Below are 19,656 nucleotides of genomic sequence, written 5' to 3' on the forward strand. Positions count from 1 at the left end.
AACCAATGTCATAAAACAGCATGTGTGCTACTGTTACATGAGAAACTATCTGTTCTGTAAGCCTTCACCTGAAGTACAATAAAATATTAAAAAAAAAAAAAAGTACCTCCCTTGTAGGATTGTTGAGAGGATTAAATAAGTTAATACTGTACGTGTAAAGTACTAAAGAGAGGCCTGTTATATGGGAAAGGATCAGTAAGTATTGTCCATTGTCATTATTATTCATTTCTTACCCCACTGCCATCGAGTCAGTTCTGATTCATAGCACCCCTATAGGACAGAGTAGGACTGCCCCAGAGTTTCCAAGAAGCATCTGGTAGATTCGAACTGCTAACCTTTTGGTTAGCAGCCATAGCTCTTAACCACTACGCCACCAAGGTTTCCTTTGTTTCTCACAGCAACTCTCTAAGGTAGATACTATTATGTCCCCACTTTACAGAGAAGACTTGGAGGCTTAGAGAAGATAAGTTCCCATGGCCACACTCAAGTCAGTAGTTAAGCCATGCCTCAAATCTAGGCCCCTCTAATGGCACAGTTCACACTCTTAACTGCATATTGTAGCCTCTCCCTACACTCTGCTCCTGTTTCTCATGCATATGTTTCATACCAGCACCTTTGACCACTCCAGAAAAACTCAAACCTCAAATGTTCCTATTCCTTATTTAAAGTGATATTTCTTAATATATAACATTTAGATCTATATTGAGAATAATTGGGCAGTAGTTTTTGTAAAAAGTTAATTCTTTTGTTTTAAAAAAGCATACAAACAATAAAATAATTCAGCAGTGAGGAAAAAATAGTAAAGTCCTGTGTGGAAACATCTACCTGAGGGATACCTAAAGAAACTAGAATCATGTCTGTGTTTTAATAACAGGTCCATGAGAGGTCACACACAGGGGACCGGCCTTACCAGTGTGAGCATTCTGGCTGTGGGAAAGCATTTGCAACAGGTAACGACATGAATTCTCTTTGTTTCTTGGTTCTGCTTAGGGGTTGAATGGAGACAAACCAGAGGTAGAACTGACCCTTGCTTTGCCTGATTTAGCAAAAGCACATGATCAGTTTTTCAGTCTCTCCCTTATCTGTCTCTTATTCTGCTTGCTCTGATCATCTCTCTATTCTCATTTTTCTCCTCAGACCTATTTCTGCCTACTTTGGTAATTTTCACTCCACACTCTGCTTTCTTAGGGACAGATCTTAGGGAACCATGGGAAACTGGGACTTAGCATGGGATGGGCCTGTCCAAAGACATGTCTAGCAGAGCCAGGACTGGTACCAGGCCTCCTGATTTCCTTTCCATTCCTTATTGTATGTCTCAGTTCTACTTTAAGATTTCTTAGTTCTTCCATGAGTTGTGAACAATGTCTATAGTAGTTATTCCATTGTTTGCCTCATATTATATCCTTGGTGTTTACTATATTTTTCAATATATTGTTAAATAGTAAATACCTTAATCAGAATATGCATGTTTAGAGGGGTAAATTAAATGGAATTAAATGTCTTTTAAAATTTTCTTAAAGGTTATGGATTAAAAAGTCACGTCAGAACTCATACAGGAGAAAAGCCATATCGGTGTTCAGAAGATAATTGTACTAAATCTTTCAAAACTTCAGGAGATCTACAGAAACATATCAGAACTCATACAGGTACTGGTGTGAACAGAGGACCACGTCTAGGCCAGGAGTTTTTCATTTGGGGGAGAGGATTAGAGAGGGAGTCTCTGGAAAAGTTTCCAAGAGTCAGCATCAGGGACGTCTCTGAAACTCCTGAAACGTCAGGCACTTTGCTGTGTGCATATATGCTTCTTTTCAGGATGAGGATCTGGTTTTGTTACATTCTCAAAAGGGCCCATGTGCCAAAAAAGGTCAGGAACGATGGCTCTAGACCTTCAACTCTCAGTTTTTAGGAATTATTTGAGCAACAAGGTTATTTAACTAGGATTACACATCTAATTAGGAGCCAAACTAAGACCAGAACCTAAGACACCCAGTTCCTTCCCGGTTTGGTATTGCTTCTCCTGCATCAGACTGCTGCTAAAGAAAGTATCTGAACCCCTAACAGTCCCAAAGAAAGAAAGATTTGTTACTTCTTTGTGATCACCTCTCCTCCCCTTTGAATTTCCTTCTCTCCCTCTCCGTCTCTTCCTTCCCCTTCTCTTTCTCTCTCCCCCTCCTATTTGATTACTTGTGGAATTGATGTTAGAAAAGGTAATTATTTGCTTTGGATCAGAGCTGGAAGAATTTCAGACACTGTTGATTTAAGATATGCTGTTATAAGTTGTTGACTGAGTAATACAGCATAAGATAATTTAGTTGGGGGTTTTGATACAGATATTTTTAATCATAGTATGTTAACTTTGTCACCGAATGCTGTACTGAAAGTATTCTGAAATAGTTTCGCAAATTTCCACGGGGGATTCTTTCTGCCATTTTAACCTTTAGTTCAAATGTGATCCTGAATTGGCTTTGCTTTATAATGTTCAGGAACAAAATTGTGGGTGTCTGCTTCCATTTCATCCGTGTTGTTGTTGTTAGATGCCGTTGAGTCGGTTCCTACTCAGAGTGACCTTGTGTACAACAGAACAAAACACCGCCCAGTCCTGCACCATCCTCACAATCGTTATGCTTAAGCCTATTGTTGCAGCCACTGTGTCTTTTGAGTGCCTTCCAACCTGAGGGGCTCATCTTCTGGCACTGTATTAGACGATGTCACGCTGCTATTCAGAAGGTTTTCACTGGTTGTTCTTTTCAGAAGTAGACCACTGGGTCCTTCTTCCTCGTCTGTCTTAGTCTGGAAGCTCCGCTGAAACCTGTCTGCCATGGATGACCCTGCTGGTGTTGGAATACCTGTGGTATAGCTTCCAGCATCACAGCAACACACAAGCCCCCACAGTATGACAAACTGACGGACGCGTGGGGGATTTCATCCATACACTTACTTTTATCCATTTTATCAGTGCCAGTTGTTTCCAAACTCCTGTGAATTCTATTTGGATCTGTTATATAAAGCCAGCTTGTTATATAAAATCTATATAAAACTAGTAATCTTGGTATCATTAATATTTATCAGAAACGTCGGAATTGTGATTTCTTTGATGGTACTCACTCAGCAAACCACGTGTTCATATACCAGTTTTTAAATCATGAGTATTTTCATTGGTATAATGTTGGACTGAGTAAGGGACTTATATTACAAACACAGGTGATTTCAGTGCAAAAACAAAGCAAAGTGCTACAGTCAGAGTAGTACTATTTGTAGTACAATGAAAATTGTTAGAATTGTTGATTCCTTATAGTATGACAGGGCTGGGAAGACTTTAGAGCTTATCTAGATCCAGAGAGAAGAAGAGACTTCTCTTAAGTTGACCTATTGAACAAAATTCTCACAAGGAAAGGATCAAAGATTCTTGCGTCTTTTTTAATGATTTTATACTTGAGGGCAGAAATCTTTTGGAATAATTTCCACCAACAGGGGAATAATAATTTCATTTGGCCAAAAAAAAAAACCTCAAACTATATTTGTAGGTAAATATCTGTATTGAGAGAGAGATTTTTTAAATTCTGTCCCAGAAATTTTTTGTTAATTCAAGCTAATTTTAGGAAAGCACATATGGGAATCAAAAGCAAAGACTGCTTCCTACCTAACAGGGTAACAGCCTCTTGGGTTCTGAGATTATGTGAAGCAAATGTAAAAGAAGGACTATCGCAGGCACAGTAGACTTTTTCATAAGTTTAGGTTATAAGAAAGGTAATATAGTTAGCAAGTATTTTTGATACACATTATGGCCTAGGCACTAGATTAAAAAAAGACCAAAAATTATTTTTCTTTAAGGTATTGTAGAATAAATAAGTAGGAGATAAGCTTTTAGGGGATTCTAGGGTGGTTCTGGAAACCCTGGTGGCATATTGGTTAAGTGCTATGGCTGCTAACCAAAAGATTAGCAGTTCGAATCCACCAGGTGCGCCTTGGAAACTCTATAGGGCAATTGTGGTCTGTCCTTCAGGGTCGCTATGGGTCAGAATCGACCTGATGGCAACGGGTTTGTGTTTTTTTTTAGGGTTGTTCTAAAAAGGTACCTGGGTGATGTTAATGATGTGTGCTCATCTACTTACCAAAAGAGTGGCAATTCTAACCCACCCAGCAGTGCTACAGAGGAAAGACCTGGTGGTCTGCTTCCACAAAGATTATAGGCAAGAAAACCCTATGGAGCAGTTCTGCTCTAACACATGGGTTCGCCATGAGTTGGAATCAACTGAATGGCAACGGGTTTGGTTTTGGTTAGGGTTTTTCTAACTTAATTCTTATTCTTGATTCTATTTTTTTATTTATATTTCTTTCCTATATATATTTTAATTTATTTTGTTGTTGAGAATATACACAGCAAAACATACACCAATTCAACAGTTTCTATGTGTACCATTTAGTGACACTGATTGCATTCTTTGAGTTGTGTGACCATTCTCACCCTCCTTTTCTGAATTGTTCCTCCGCCATTAACATAAATTGACTTGGCCCCTGTAGGTTGCTTATCTGATCTTTGAAGTTGCTGTTGTCAGTTTAAACCCATATAGATAGTTCTTAAAAGAGCATAATGTTCAAGGCAGACGTTTTTTACTAATTAAGCTAAACTGTTTGATTTTAAGAAGACTTCAGGGGATATTTTTGGTTTAAGGTTTAAAGATTATCTCAGGGAAATATTTTCAGGGCTTCATCCAACCTTCATGGCTCTAGGAAGTCTGGAGTCCATGAGAATTTGAAATTCTGTTCTACATTTCCCCCCTTTTGATCAGGATTCCTCTGTGGAATCTTTGATCAAGATGTTCAGTAATGGTAGCCAGGCATCATCCAGTTCTTCTGGTCTCATGGCAAAGGAGACAGTTGTTCATGGGCTGACTAGCCACACATTCCACATCCTCCTGCTATTCCTGATTCTCCTTCTTCTTCTGGTTTTCCAGGCAGAAAGAGACCAATTGTTATGCCTGGCTGGCCACTTGAAAGCTTTTTCCCTATATTTCTTTCTCTACTTTTCTCAGCTCATTTTTTTATATTCCATCTTTAAGATTCGTATAATCAAGTGATGACTTTTGAATACCATTTAGGTTTTCCTATGTAAATTTTAAGTTTGGAATAGAAGATGCTGTTTACAGGAGGGAAAAACTTGAGCATAATCCTAGGCAGAGTTGAAGGATAAGAAATTTTAATTTCCAGTATATTTTTTGTACCATCTAATTTATTCTACTTTGTGTTTTCAGGAGAAAGGCCCTTTAAATGTCCCTTTGAAGGCTGTGGTCGATCCTTTACAACATCAAATATCAGAAAAGTGCATATTAGGACACATACAGGAGAAAGACCTTATTATTGCACAGAACCAGGATGTGGGAGAGCATTTGCCAGTGCAACCAATTATAAAAACCACGTGCGGATACACACAGGTAACTAAACTCCCTGATTTCTGATGTTGGTCTGTCTTTCACGGTTCAGTTTAACTCCTGCCTTTTTCTTTAACCTTTTCCTGCTAATCTCTTCCCTCCTTCCTACCACTTGGCATGGTGGAGAAGAATCAAGCAACTTAAAAAAATTTACCTTAGTATTCATGCATCATTTTCTTACCAAACAGTTATTGAGCATGTACTGCCAGGAATCAAAGATATGTAGAGACAGATAAGACATTGTCAAGGGCAGTCTAACTGGGGAGATAGTAGACATACGATTGCTGTAGAGTGTCTCCAGTTATATGAACAAGCTGCTATGGGAGCAGAGAGGGGAGTAGCCATCTCTACAGAATGGGAGAAGCATTCAGGGAAGACTCTATGAGGGAATTTGACCTTTAGATTGAGTTCTGAAGATTGCTAGGTAGAAGGAAGGGATTTCCTGACGGGAAATGTCACGGTTAAAGGCACAAAGGTATGAAAAACATGACTTATTTGGAGAATAGTGGGTGGTTCCATATGACTGGAGCATAGAGCACATGTAGAAGAGTGATAGGAAGTGAAATTGAAGGAGTAGGCAGTGACCTTGCTTGTTGTGCTAAGGATGTTTCATAAACTAGGCTCTGTAGAGCCTGTTGGACAGAGAGGGAGGAGTGGTCTGTGGATGTAGAAAGGGGGATGGTGGAAGGGTAGGGCAGAAAGTGCATTAGTTTTACAAGAAAATTTTTAATGTATTATTTTTATTACTGGTATTAAGAGTGGTGGTAATTCACAAATGAATGACATTTTCGCAGAATGGAACTTCAGTTTCTTAAGTCAGTGTTTCTCATGCTGCATTCCACAACAGACCCCTGAGTATCTTTGGAAATATTTTCAGAGGCCTGCAACAACCCCTTTCCTTTGGAAAGAGTACATTAACAAGTTTGAGATCTGTATGGGCAGAGGAGAAGCTTTAGAGGATTTCAAGCAAATTCGTTTTTTTTAGGAAATCACTCAGGCAATAATATCGAAAGGTTAAAGAGACTGGTTACACAGGCTGTTAGAATATTTGAGGGAAGCGAAATGGAGAAGGATACAAATAAAAGGCATTGAAGATTTATTGACAAGGACTTGGTGACCAAGTTAGTCACTGGGAATAAAGATGAGGGATTCTAGCTTGAATGATAGATGATAATACTCGGTTGAGGATAAGCGGGTTGGAAAGGGAAGGTACAGATCTCCGAGTATCACCTCACCATCTGAACTCTTACCGTCTATATGTTTGCTATAATGATTTGGGAAATTTTTACTCAATATTTGTGATCCGAACTGAAAGCCCACTGTAATGAATTTACATGTGCATGCATTTTTCCATGCAAGGAAAAAATGTTATTTGTAAGTCTGAGTGAAAGGACATAGAAAGCACTGAAGTCATATTTCTGATAGAGTTCTATCTTGTGCTTACATTGTGTAAGTATATTACACATTATTGTTATCATCTTCCCTATGTTATTAAGTTAAAGTGCCTTCTAAGAAAGTAGAAAAGGCTGTGACAGCCTAAGAGGCCTAGACAAGACCATAGATTAGAGGAAAAAATTACTTTCTGCTATCAAAATTTGCATTCATTTTATCTCTTTAAGATATTTGATTTTTTAATTATGGAATGTAGAAGGAAAACATAACTCCTGTTCGATACTGTACAGTATCATTGTATAATGCACACAAACATAGACCCACTAATGAGTTCTTTGGATATTAAATAATTAGGTAATTGGTGTTTTAAGTGCTTTGTATTATGCAGACATCCTTGTATCATAACACTGGTGCTTAAGAGCCTTTTTGTGATATTTGGAGAAATTGGCTGGGGTTTTTGGATGGGCTAGGAAAATATTATTTTTGCCATTTAAAGTAATGGAATTAGATTTATTATCTGAAAGTTTGACATTCAGTATGTTGTATGGGACAAATTAGATTCCAGTAAGGAGGATGTCTACATTAAGTTTGGCCATACTGACACCTGTGGGACATTCAGGTAGAGCAGTGCTCTCATATGTGACTGCATGTTTTAAAATAGACTGACTCCCCAGATCCATCTGCAAAGATTCTGATATAATTGGACTGGAGTGAGGCTTGGGAATTGGTATATATTAAAAGCTCCTGAGGTATTTTATAAATAGACACGGTTAAGAATCATTGATACAGAGAGACAGTAAACCCGTTGCCATCGAGTCAATTCCAACTCATAGCAACCTTTTAGGACAGAGTAGAATTGTCCCATAGGGTTTCCAAGGCTGTAATTTTTATGGAAGCAAACTGCTACATCTTTCTCCCGTGGAGCAGCTGGTGGATTCGAACTGCTGACTTTTCGGTTAGCAGCCAAGCACTTAACCAGTGCACCACCAGGGCTCTTTATAGAGAGACAGTAGGTAGTTGTAAATGTTGGTCTGATCCAAGAGGTAGATCTAGGCTAGAAGAAAAGATTGGTTAATGATCATCAAGTAGATGATACAGTAAATGCCCACTGTAATGCAGTAGGTGTCATCCAAAGATTCAGCCATGTAAAATACAGTCCATTCTTTTGAGGTTAATCAAATGACCCAGGTGAGGCTATGCAGCTAGCAAGTAGATAGCTCAAAAAGCACAGTCCAAATCCATCCATGTCTTGACTGTGGTTTGGTGCCACCTGGTGGTGGTTGTCTACCCCAGCCTGAATATCAATAGAGTGATATACTGAGTTGGAATTGTCTGCCATTTCCCTGCCTGGTCTTGCTATCACTACATCTCCCCCAGAACCATCTACCAAGATAAGAACTTTAACCTGCCCTGCTCTGAGAATGGGGACTGGGCAGCAGTAGCGTCACTAGGGTTGGTGTCACCCAGTGCAGTAACTCATAGTGTCACACCCCCATGCTAATTACAATATTGTAGCTAAAACACCAGAAAATTTGACAAAATCGGTGAGTACAAAAACATTGGCAACAATGAAAACAACAGCGTGTGCTTGTATTATGAAACCACATAATTCACAGCATCACTGTAATTGGGTAGTAATGACAGTTCTGACCAGACCACGTTAGAAGGTTCAAAAAGTAAAATTAGCATAGAGTTTCAGCCTTGTAGGTATATTGATACATGTAAGCTGCTTACAAAAAATTTTTTTGTTGTTATAACTAACTACAGGGATATTTTTATAAAAAATAATTTCTACTGAAACACTGCACAAAAATTTTATAGGCAGTCATTTTGGTGTCACACCCCTGACAGTGTCACCTGGTTCAGTCTACACCCCCCCCCCACCTCCCTTAGTGACACCACTGCTGGGCAGAGGAACAGGAAGCAATCTCCAAATACTTTATATTACTTTTAAATATGTACATTACAGGTTACATTAGCATGAGATTTTACTTTTTGTGGGTGGTTTTACTGTATTTGGAACCATGGGAAAACATGAAATTACCCAAGGAAGGTGTAGAATTAGAATAAACTGGGACATAAAATACATACACACATGCATGTACGCATTTTAGAAATCATGGATTCACACAATACCTCTAACTCCAGCCCATCCCCACAGAGTTCTTTCTTTATTCCCTCATTCCATGTTCGTGTGTCCCATTTTCTACGGTGAGACTTCTGGCTTCTAACAACATTGACATATTTACTCATTTGCTTAATCTTTTATTACATCTAAAATAGTTTCAGAATAGTTTCACTTGTATTACTACAATAAACAAGCCTACTAAAAAGAGTTGAGGATATGTTTGTAATTCTTCACCCCACACACCTCTCACCTTGGCCAAGACTGAGGGTATTAGTCAGGTACTGTGTATATGAGTCACTTAGTTTATTCTTTCTCCCCACCCTACCCCCATTCCACCGTTTCAGCGTGGTTAATAGTATTCATTTAAGCTACAATTACTTTCATTTGTTCCAGTTTCTATTCAGGTTTAGGTCTCTGTCCTCCCTCAAAACACTTATTAACACTGTCTAGATATTCCGTAATATAAAGTCATTGTTAATTTTGTTTACATTCTGTTTTCTAAAAATTCATCTTTCAGATATACAATCTGAAATATTTACAGATAAAATGGAGTGCTATCTGGAGCTGTTTCAGAATAATCCAGGGTAGGGGGAAGGGAGAAACATATAGTGAATAAATGAAACAAGATTGCCTATGAATTGATCGTTGTTGAAGTTGGGTGATTGGAACATGAGGGTTTATTACATTATTTCTCTACACTTCCATATGTGTTTGAAATTTTTAGTAATAAAAAGTTCCAAAAAATGTATGTCCTGCCTATATTGTTTCTTAAGTTGTTTCATGGAAAAAAGAGTTTTCACTTCCCTCTATATTGCTTAGTTGTTTTTAGTGGATACTCAGTAGTTTTTGATTGGATGCAAGAAATCAAATGAAGTTAATATGAAACATGTATATCCTTTTAGATATATTGAAGTATCCAATATATCTGATAGGCTTTTTAGAAAACTTTTTTATTATGCTTCTAAAATGCTTACATTAAGTTGGATTAGTTATAGTAATAATTGCATTTATTATTGTCATTATTAGCATAATATCATTAATGATATCTCAATTATATAGTTACAGAAAACAAGAAATTACAGACTCATCAAAGCTTAAACTGGGCAATATCTCTGTCCTTATCTTTTCTCATCCCTTAAAATTAAGAGAAAAGTGATAACTTGGATGTACAGGGACAACACTCAGGATGCAGTCTACCTTTTGAGCCAAGTCAAAACCGTAGTTAGGGAGTCTTTTCTTGTGTGCTAACTCATGTCAGGAGGGAAGGGATTTGGCAACTATTTACTTTTACCATTAGAAGGGGGCAGGGGTGTATATGGAATGATTATGGCCTTCATATTAAAAGTTGATTTTTTTGTGGATGATGTTCTTTACTTAGGGGAAAAGCCATATGTTTGCACAGTCCCTGGGTGTGACAAAAGGTTTACAGAATATTCCAGTCTGTACAAACACCACGTTGTCCACACTCACTCTAAACCATACAACTGTAACCACTGTGGGAAGACGTATAAGCAGATCTCCACTCTGGCTATGCACAAGCGGACGGCCCACAACGACACCGAGCCCATCGAGGAGGAACAGGAAGCCTTCTTTGAGCCTCCCCCAGGTGAGGGTTCTGCCCAGTGTCTGCGTCTCTGTGTTTGCAAATCAACAGTTACAAACACAGTTTATGATTCAAGGCATTTTCTCAAATCATAAAGTTTTATTCTTTAAGAATATTTTGAGGCTGTGGGGACCATGGTCTCCGGGAACATCTAGCTCAGTTGGCTTAACACAGTTTATAAAGACAATGTTCTACATTCTACCTTGGTAAGTAGCGTCTGGGGTCTTAAAAGCCTGTGAGCAGCCATCTAAGATACTCCACTGGTGTCACCCCTTCGGGAGCAAGGGAGAATGAAGAGAACAGGATACACAGAAAAGATAGTCCAAAGGACTAATGGACCACAGCTACCACAGCCTTCACCAGACTGAGTCCAGTACAGCTAGATGGTGCCCAGCTTCCACCACTGACTGCTCTGACAGGGATCACAACAGAGGGTCCTGAACAGAGCTGGAAAAGGATGTAGAACAAAATTCTAACTCACAAAAAAAGAGATTTACTGGCCTGATAGACTGGAGAAACCATGAGAGTATGGCCCCTGGACACCCTTTTAGCTCAGTGGTGAAGTCACTCCTGAGGTTCACCATTCAGCCGGGGATTGGACAGCCTCATAAAACAGGACTAATGAGGCACAGCATTCCAGGGACAAGGACTAGTAGGCAGGAGGGGACAAGAAAGCTAGTGATAGGAAACCCAAGGTTGAGAAGGGACAGTGTTGACATGTCGTGGGGTTGTTAACCATTGTCATAGCATAGGGCAATATGTGTACTGACTGTTTAATGAGAAACTATTTGTTCTATAAATCTTCATCTAAGGTACAAAAAAAAAAAGAATTCTCTATGTGAGATCAAATTGACAACAGCAACTCAAAAGGTTTGATGTGAAGCCTAGGGGGCACTGAGTTGAAGATAATGGTGATGGAATAATTTGGAAAAGGATAGTGAGAATAGCACCACAACTGGAAGAACATAATCGATGCCACTGAACTGTACACCTAGAAATTTTTTAAACGGTGTAATAACTTTGGCTATGTATATTTTCACCAAAAAAAAAAAAAAGGTCCTCCAAGGTTGAGAAGGGAGAGTGCTGACATGTCATGGGGTTGTTAACCAATGTCATAAAACAATATGTATACTGACTGTTGAATGAGAAACGATTTGTTCTGTAAACCTTCATGTAAAGTACAATTAAAAAGAAAATACTTTGAACTGATGCGTTCAGATACCACCACCCCTTTCCTTTATTGTGTTTATAAAACATTAGATATTTCAACAGTCTTCACATGTACAGTTCAGTAATAGTTAATGTTCATCACATTGTTCAACCATCACTCTTACCTGTTCCCAAATTATACCGTCACCCTTAACAGAAGAAGGTCGTTGTGTTTTGCAGTTTTCAGTTGCTCCTTTCCTGACGATCTTAGCTGTGTAGTCTTTCTCCTGCTGCCCCTTGTAGCTGACTCTTTATTCCCCCTTTCTCCCTCCCTCCTTCCCTTTTATTCTCTTTCTTTCTATTTCTTCCTTTTTTTCTTTCTTTCCCTTTCTTTCGCTCTCATTCATTCACTTACGAATATGTATTTAGTACCTTTGTGCCAGGCATGAGTAAAGCAAACCTTGTCTCTACCCTCAAAGAACTTAAGGTAATCAAATAATCATGCAAATGTATAATTTACATCTGTGATAAATGCTGTCAAGGAAAGGTACAGGGTACTCTGGGATGTATAAGAAGGAACCTTAATTTAGACTGGGTGATCAGAGGAGGCTTTGCTGAGGAAGTGATTTTTGAACAGAAATCTAGAGGGTGAATAGGGGTTAACTAGGTGAAGAGACAGGTAACGGCATGAGGGGCGGGGAACAGGGAACAAAGGCAAGAGAACATTCCAAACAGACAGAATGGCACATGCAGAAAGCCTGAGGCTGGAGGGAGCAAAGTAAATTGGAGAGACTGAAAGAAGCCTAGCCAATGCCATGGGACTGCCAGGAAAAGTGGTGTGAAATGAGGCTGAAGAGTGAGGCAGGGGCTGGCCTGACTTAGGACCTTGTAGCTGGGTTAAGCATCTTGATCTTAAATCATGAGAGCTGTGAAGCACTCTCAAATATCACTTTGTTGATTCAGGTACTATCTATCAGTAGTGTCCTAGGAGTCAAAAATGTTCAATAGAAATAAACCCTTAGAGAAATATTTAGGGAATTACATTCTATGATTTCAGTTAAATAACTCAGCATCTTGAACAGAAAGTCAATAGGTAAAGTAAGTAAAAAGATTTTTCTTAAAAAACAAAAGCAAAAAACGACAGGTTGTCTTACAGTTTCATTGAGTACTTCCTAAATGAAGTAATTTTAAAAATTAAAAGAAAACATCTTTTCCCATTTTTAACAACTGATATTGAAACTTTGAAAATCATTTAGGGGAAAAAGTTGGTTGGAGAAGAATGGAAAGAACAGGTCACTAGCTGCTCAAATGATTCCCTATACAGTTGTCCTAATTGATTTTTTTCAGGGATTTGCCATGTGATAGTAAGAAAATAGCAATTTCTTCAGTCTTGAGTGCTATATTATTTGCTAGCCAAAGCACTGGAAATGTATGGTTAGATATTACAACAACTGCTGAATCTTTTCAGTTAGAAAGTAGGCTTTATTGACATCAAACTTAAGTTACAAGACTTTTCTTTTTTTAAGCTTCCCCAGTCTCTCTCAAATATTAATTTTTTTATTATCAGAATTTTTTTCTGTTTTAGAAAATACGCTTTTTTTTTTTTAAGCTAAACTAAAATTGTTTTTCCAGTAGGGAAAGTAGGGATGGATTTGTGTTCTTTTTCTCTCATATGATTCTCTGGGTTTTGTAATCCATTAGAATAATGATACATAAATAGCTGTGGAACAGGACAAAAAGAAATCAAGTAATGACCGTTGTGGAAATTACGCCATGAGGACTGTAGCCATATGAGTGCATGTATCAGCCACTGGCTTTGAGAAATACTCTTGAATTAGCATATTCAGTCCTTCTTTGGGCAGAAAAAGAAAATTACCTCTTCTGGCTTCATGGGAGGTAGAAAGTGATAGAAGAAAGGAGGGATCTGTAATCTTCCTGGTTGCCAAATATAGCAGTAATGGGCTGTGAAATTGCTGTTTACTTGCTGGTTCTTTATGAAATAAAGAAGTGGATGGAAGTTTCTGTTCTGTTGCTTGTTAAATGATTAACCTTGCCCCAGATAACATGCCATTTGCATTGTCTTTGCACAATGGTGTCATTGTGTACTGATGACTTGTAGTTGCTTGTGTTAAGACTAAGTATTTTAGTATCCATGGGTTGTGTTTACAAACCATTCAGGTTTTGTGGTTAATGTTTATGAAGAATATCACTTTTAGCATCTCCTTAAATGAATGCAAGACCTTAGTACATACTTATCTTTTGGGGTAGGCTATTTGCTAGTCAGTCTTCCTGTACAGTTCCTCCCCTCTCTGGCTCCAACACACAGTCACTCCAACTGAGAGGACAAAAGAGGTGCACCCAAATTAGAACACTTAGATACGATGGTGGAAAGGTTTGGTTTGATTTGGTCTGCTTGGATTTGATTTGGCTTTTCAAAAGTAGAGGTGGGGGAACTGGAAAGAGGTGCTGGGAGCCATTTTCATGATTTAGAATATAATATGTATACATTTTAATTTGTATAATTTTGTCTTTAATATTTAAAATACCATCTGATTTCTAAACAGCTTAGTTGGTTGATCAAATAAATGATTCATTTGTTTTAAACAGGTCAAGGTGAAGATGTTCTTAAAGGGCCCCAAATCACGTATGTTACAGGTGTAGAAGGAGAGGATGTTGTGTCTGCACAAGTAGCCACAGTAACCCAGTCTGGGTTGAGTCAACAAGTTACACTTATATCCCAGGATGGAACTCAGCATGTAAGTATTCACCCAGAGCCAAACAAGTTAAAGAATACCTCTCTGAACCTGAACGTGAAAGGCAGGTTGGGTCCCAATTAAGGAGAGCCTTGAATGTCAGATCACACAGTTTGGCTTTCAGCCTGCAGACAGTGGCAGATCCCCTGAAGGTTTTTTAGTAGTGTGTTAAAGAGACCACAGGTAGCGAGATTAGTCAAGAGGGAACTTACATGGCTCTGTAGAAGTTAGATGGTGTCATTGGTATGCTCAGGTGTGAGGTACTAAAGATCAGAACCACAGTGTGACTGAGGGCTTGCAAAGTAATGGATCTATGTGAGGTATATTCAGAGAAGGGATAGGATTTGGTAGCTAATTAGATCCACGAAGTGAGATTGAGAAATCAGAGCCTTAGCTGATGTGGTGAGAATATGGCGGCATCATTAAAAGATCCCAGGAAGTCGGTGATGGGCAAGCCTGTAAAATTTCCAAAACGTGGCTCTTACACTACCAGGAGTTGTGAGAGCTCACTTATTTGGCTTCACAGAGTTGGTGAAACAGATATTTTGACTTCCCCAAGGAAACCACAGTGTAATGGTTGTTCTCTGATACTCAAACTTGTTGTTTTCTAGATGCCACTAGCCTAAAATAATTCAGACTTGATTCCATTGTTAAACTCTATCCATGTTTGTTTTAGTACCTGGTGGAAATAGGCACATGGGGTGTGTGCTTCTTTATCCTCTGATATCTGCCTCTTTCACAGAGAACTCTCTCCTTACCTGCCTCTCTTAGAGCTTGACCTTTCATGATTAATCTGCCCTTCATTTGGATAACTGTTGACATGCTGATGTTATCTAGGATGCAGAACATATTCAGGATTAGAATATACAATGCACTTGCACCATCCCATTCATTCCTCCCCACCCAGCTTTTTACATCACTAATTCTACACAGTGCTCTTTGTCCATTGACTAGCATGCAAGATTAATCATATTTATTAACCCAGTTTTAATTCAGCATCAGCCCTAATGCTTTTTCTTGAATTAGATCATCACAGACAGATTCCCTCTGGAGGTTGTTTGAGCTGACCTCACTCCCTCGCTGTGCAGGAGTTCCCTTTACAACGGCCCTGAAACACCCTCTGCTGAGATACCCCAAACAATGAGGCCTTTTCTCTCTTAAGAGGCAGCCTGTTTCATTGTTAGATAATTCTAGTGTTTACCAGACTGGAACCTACCTCTATATCATCCATTCACGTCTCCTCCCTAACCATACAGAATAAGTCTAATTCTTCTTCATGTGTTCCAAAACAACTATCTTCCCCATCTCAATGTTATGTTTTCTCTAAACTTAACCTTCTCATTTCCTTCAGGAATTAAATTTCCATTCCATTCATTTAAGAAGTTAAACCAACAAACATTTATTGAAGCATCTGCCTCATGCCAGACATTTGATAGATAAGTCTGGGGAGAGTACACGGAGGGGGCATCTCACAGTCTAATAGACATTTCTAAAATGAATAATAATTGCTTATTATGAGAGGTATAAAATTGAGGGGTATATAAAGTACTGTGGCAGCCCAGGGGAGGGAGTAAATGATTCTTATTGAAGGAGTCTTGTAGGCCCTCATAGAGAATGGCTATTCAGTTGGGTCTTGAAGGATTTTCATGAGGTGACCAGGCAGAGAGTGAAGGGAAGGGCGAAGTCATTGTTATGGACTGAATTGTGTCCCCCAGACATGTGTTGGAAATCTATCTTGAGTCAATCTTTTTTGAGATGTAAAAGAGATTAAACAAGCGAACAGAGTACAGATGGGGTAAGATAGATGCCAAGACACACAGCGATCTCCAGGGAATCAGGAAGCAGAAGCTGTAAAAGACAAGGACCTTCCTTCAGAGCGGACAGAGAAAGTCTTCCCCTAAAGCTGACACTCTGAATTCAGATTTCTAGCCTCCTAAACTTAAAATACAAGAAGGAAGAAAAGGACTTAAAAATGAACTGTGCAAAATAAAAACAGAACTTAAAGATTTGGAAAATTCTGTTGTACAAACTAAGGACATGTGTCCTAGAACGTTCACCAAGGATGGGGCTACATAATCTTTTGTTAAAAAGATTAAGCCTGTGAATTATAGGTATAAACAGCTATCACAGCAGAAAACACATCAGCTTAGACAGAAGGGGACAGAGAAAGAATGAAAGGAAAGAACACTGGAATTCTACAGGTAGGAAACAGGCCAAAGGAGCAATATCTGTTATCCTCCAAGAAAAGAAAAGGACCGTCCCTAGAAGAGCTCAGAGATCAGCAGAACTGTTGGAAGGAGCACAGGCAGCAGGATCTTCTTGGCTTCAAAGGGTGGGGCCACGGCCTCCTGGATCTCAAAGGGTAGGGCCACAGCCTCCTAGGTTTCAACGATTCAGATTTTCGCCAGCTCAGTTCTAGAGTGTGGGACTGCCGTTAGGTTGGGACTGCATGCAGAAGAATGGGGCCTACTGGGTCTGAAGGGGTGGGGTCACCACTCAGACTAGAAGAATGGGGCCACCTAAAGCTAAGGGGGCAGAGTTGCCATCCCACAGGGCCTGGAAGGTGGAGCTGGAGCCCAGGGCCAAGGGGACTCTACCCAGAATTCAAAGGGTGTGGCCAACACCCAGAGTCTGGAGGGCAGGGCCATTCTATGATCTAAGAGAACAGAAGTTTATTTTCAAGCCTTGAGAGCTAATGTAATTTGTTCTGCTGGATTTTGGACTTGCTTGGTGCCTGTTATCCCTTCTTTTCCTCCAATTTCTCCTGTTTGTAATGGAAATATCTACCTTATGCCTGTTCCACCATTGTACTTTGGAAACAGATAACTTGCAGCCTGGATTTCACAGCATCACAGATGAAAAGGAAATTTGCCTGAGGATGGAATATGCCTAAAGTCTCACCCATACTTGATTTAGAGATTCAGAAGACGAGATTTTGGACTTGGAGTTGATTTAAGACTTTTGGGATGATGTGACGGGGTGAATATGTTTTGCATGTGGCAAAGACATGAATTTGGGGGGGCGGATAAAGGGAGAAATATTACGGATTGAATTGTGTCCCCCAAAAATAAAAAAAACCCAAACCTACTGCTGTTGAGTTGATTCTGACTGATAGTGACCCTGTAAGACAGTAGAACTACCCATAGGGTTTCCGAGGCTGTAAATCTTACAGAAGCAGACTGCCACATCTTTCTCCTACAGAGCAGCTGGTGGGTTTGAACCGCTGACCTTTAGGTTAGCAGCCAAGTGCTTTTAACCACTGCGCCACCAGGGCACCTTCCCCCAAAGATATGTCTTGTAAATCCTAATCTCTAAACCTGTGGTTATAATCCCATTTGGGAATGAGTTGTCTTTGTTATGTTAATTAAGTAGGATTAGTGTAGGGTGTGTCTTGAGTCAGTCTCTTGAGATATAAAAGAGATTAAATGCAAGCTAGAAGCAGAGAAGAGAGAAGAGAGATACCAAGCCACATGAATATTGCCCAGGAGCAGAAATGCAGAAGAGATGAGGACCTTTCTCCAGAACTGACAGGGAGAGAAAGCCTTCCCTTAGAGCCGATGTTCTAAATTCAGACTTCTAGCCTCCTAAACTATGAGAAAATAAAGCCGTCTACTAGTGGTATTTCTGTTATAGCAGCACCAGGTAACTAAGACAGTCATGAGGCTGTAACAGGATATGACACTTGCTGGGACTACAAATGACTGGTTGTGGCTGGAGTGCCAATGCTGGTTTGTAAATAGTGGAAGATGAGTCTGGAGAAATTGGTAGAGGCCAGGTCATGAAGAAAAAAAAACAAAACATGTAAGAAGTCTAAACTCTAGGTGATGGGGAGCCAGTGAGGATTTAAGCAAAGAACATAATGAGATTTGTTTGGGTATGTGTGTGTATGTGTATGTGTTTTTAAGAAAATTGGCAAGGTAGAGTGATGGTTAGGGAGGGGCTAGACCAGATAACTGGAGAGTGGTTAGATTCCTGCAGAAATTCAGATGAGAGAAAAATAAGAGTCTAAATTAGTAGTAAGGATGGAAAGTGGGAGATGCTTTTAAGAAATACTCAATTTTTCTGAGGACCTGAAAGAGTTTACTCCATTCTGAAAGACTTATTTGCTCCCACAGAGTAACTGTATACAAGGGTTAGGCCAAGTCCTTAATAAAGATTGCTAAATATAACAAGAAACATAAACTGATTTGTAAAATGCATTATATTGCAGGTCAACATATCTCAAGCTGACATGCAAGCCATTGGCAATACCATCACAATGGTAACGCAGGATGGCACACCCATCACAGTCCCTGCTCATGATGCAGTCATCTCCTCAGCAGGAACACACTCTGTTGCCATGGTTACTGCCGAGGGTACAGAAGGGCAGCAGGTAACTGCATTTTTCCATTATATCAATTAATATATACATTAGTATCAAAACAGTTACATAGATGTACAGTGTTGCATAGTGGTTATGCACATAACCATCAGATTATATTCCAGTTTCGCAACTTCTTAGTTACTAATCCCTCTGAGCCTAAATTTTTCCTCGTCTTTAAATTAGGAGTGATAATTGCATCTGCCCCATCAGGTTGATGTAAGGATTCAGTGAGATAATGCATATAAAATACTCAGCCTAGGTACATAGTAAGTGTTCAGTAATGGTAATTATTCCTATCATCATCATCATCATCATCATCAGATACTTAGGAAATAAATTCATTCGCAAAATGTACTTTATTTAATTTTGAATATGTAAATATATGCAAATTAAAACCACAAGGAGATACCATTTGTTGTTGATGTTAGGTGCCGTTTAGTTGGTTCCGACTCATAGCAACCCTGTGTACAAGAGAACGAAACACTCCCTGGTCCTGCACCATCCTCACAATTGTTGTTATGCTTGAGCCCATCATTGCAGCCACTGTGTCAGTCCATCTCATTGAGGGTTTTCTTCTCTTTTGCTGACCCTCTACTTTACCCAGCATGATGTCCTCCTCCAAGGACTGATCCCTCCTGATAACATGTCCAAAGTACGTAAGACGAAGTCTCACCAACCCCCCTTCCAAGGAGCACTCTGGCTGTACTTCTTCCAAGACAGATTTGTTTGTTCTTCTGGCAGTCCATGGTATATTCAATATTCTTCACCACCACCATAATGCAAAGGCGTCAGTTCTTCTTCAGTCTTCTTACTCATTGTCCAACTTTCACATGCATTTG

The 19,656-nt window shown here is 39.3% G+C and overlaps 1 protein-coding gene across 4 annotated transcripts in view; it reads left to right on the forward strand.

Moving 5' to 3' along the window:
- Positions 1–19,656, forward strand: part of ZNF143 (zinc finger protein 143) — a 68,106-nt gene that overhangs the window by 37,992 nt on the left and 10,458 nt on the right. For 3 of the 4 annotated variants that reach the window (XM_012557193.1, XM_004369638.2, XM_023737151.1), the window contains 6 exons: positions 875–950; positions 1,521–1,646; positions 5,253–5,432; positions 10,328–10,555; positions 14,309–14,457; positions 18,665–18,826. In XM_012557193.1, the coding sequence (XP_012412647.1) occupies positions 875–950; positions 1,521–1,646; positions 5,253–5,432; positions 10,328–10,555; positions 14,309–14,457; positions 18,665–18,826 (921 nt within the window). The remainder of the gene's footprint in view (positions 1–874; positions 951–1,520; positions 1,647–5,252; positions 5,433–10,327; positions 10,556–14,308; positions 14,458–18,664; positions 18,827–19,656) is intronic. The other variant, XM_023737153.1, reaches the window with a different exon arrangement.

The sequence above is a fragment of the Trichechus manatus genome, unplaced genomic scaffold (genome assembly GCF_000243295.1).
Source record: "Trichechus manatus latirostris isolate Lorelei unplaced genomic scaffold, TriManLat1.0 scaffold00006, whole genome shotgun sequence".
In the NCBI taxonomy this organism is placed as follows: domain Eukaryota; kingdom Metazoa; phylum Chordata; class Mammalia; order Sirenia; family Trichechidae; genus Trichechus; species Trichechus manatus.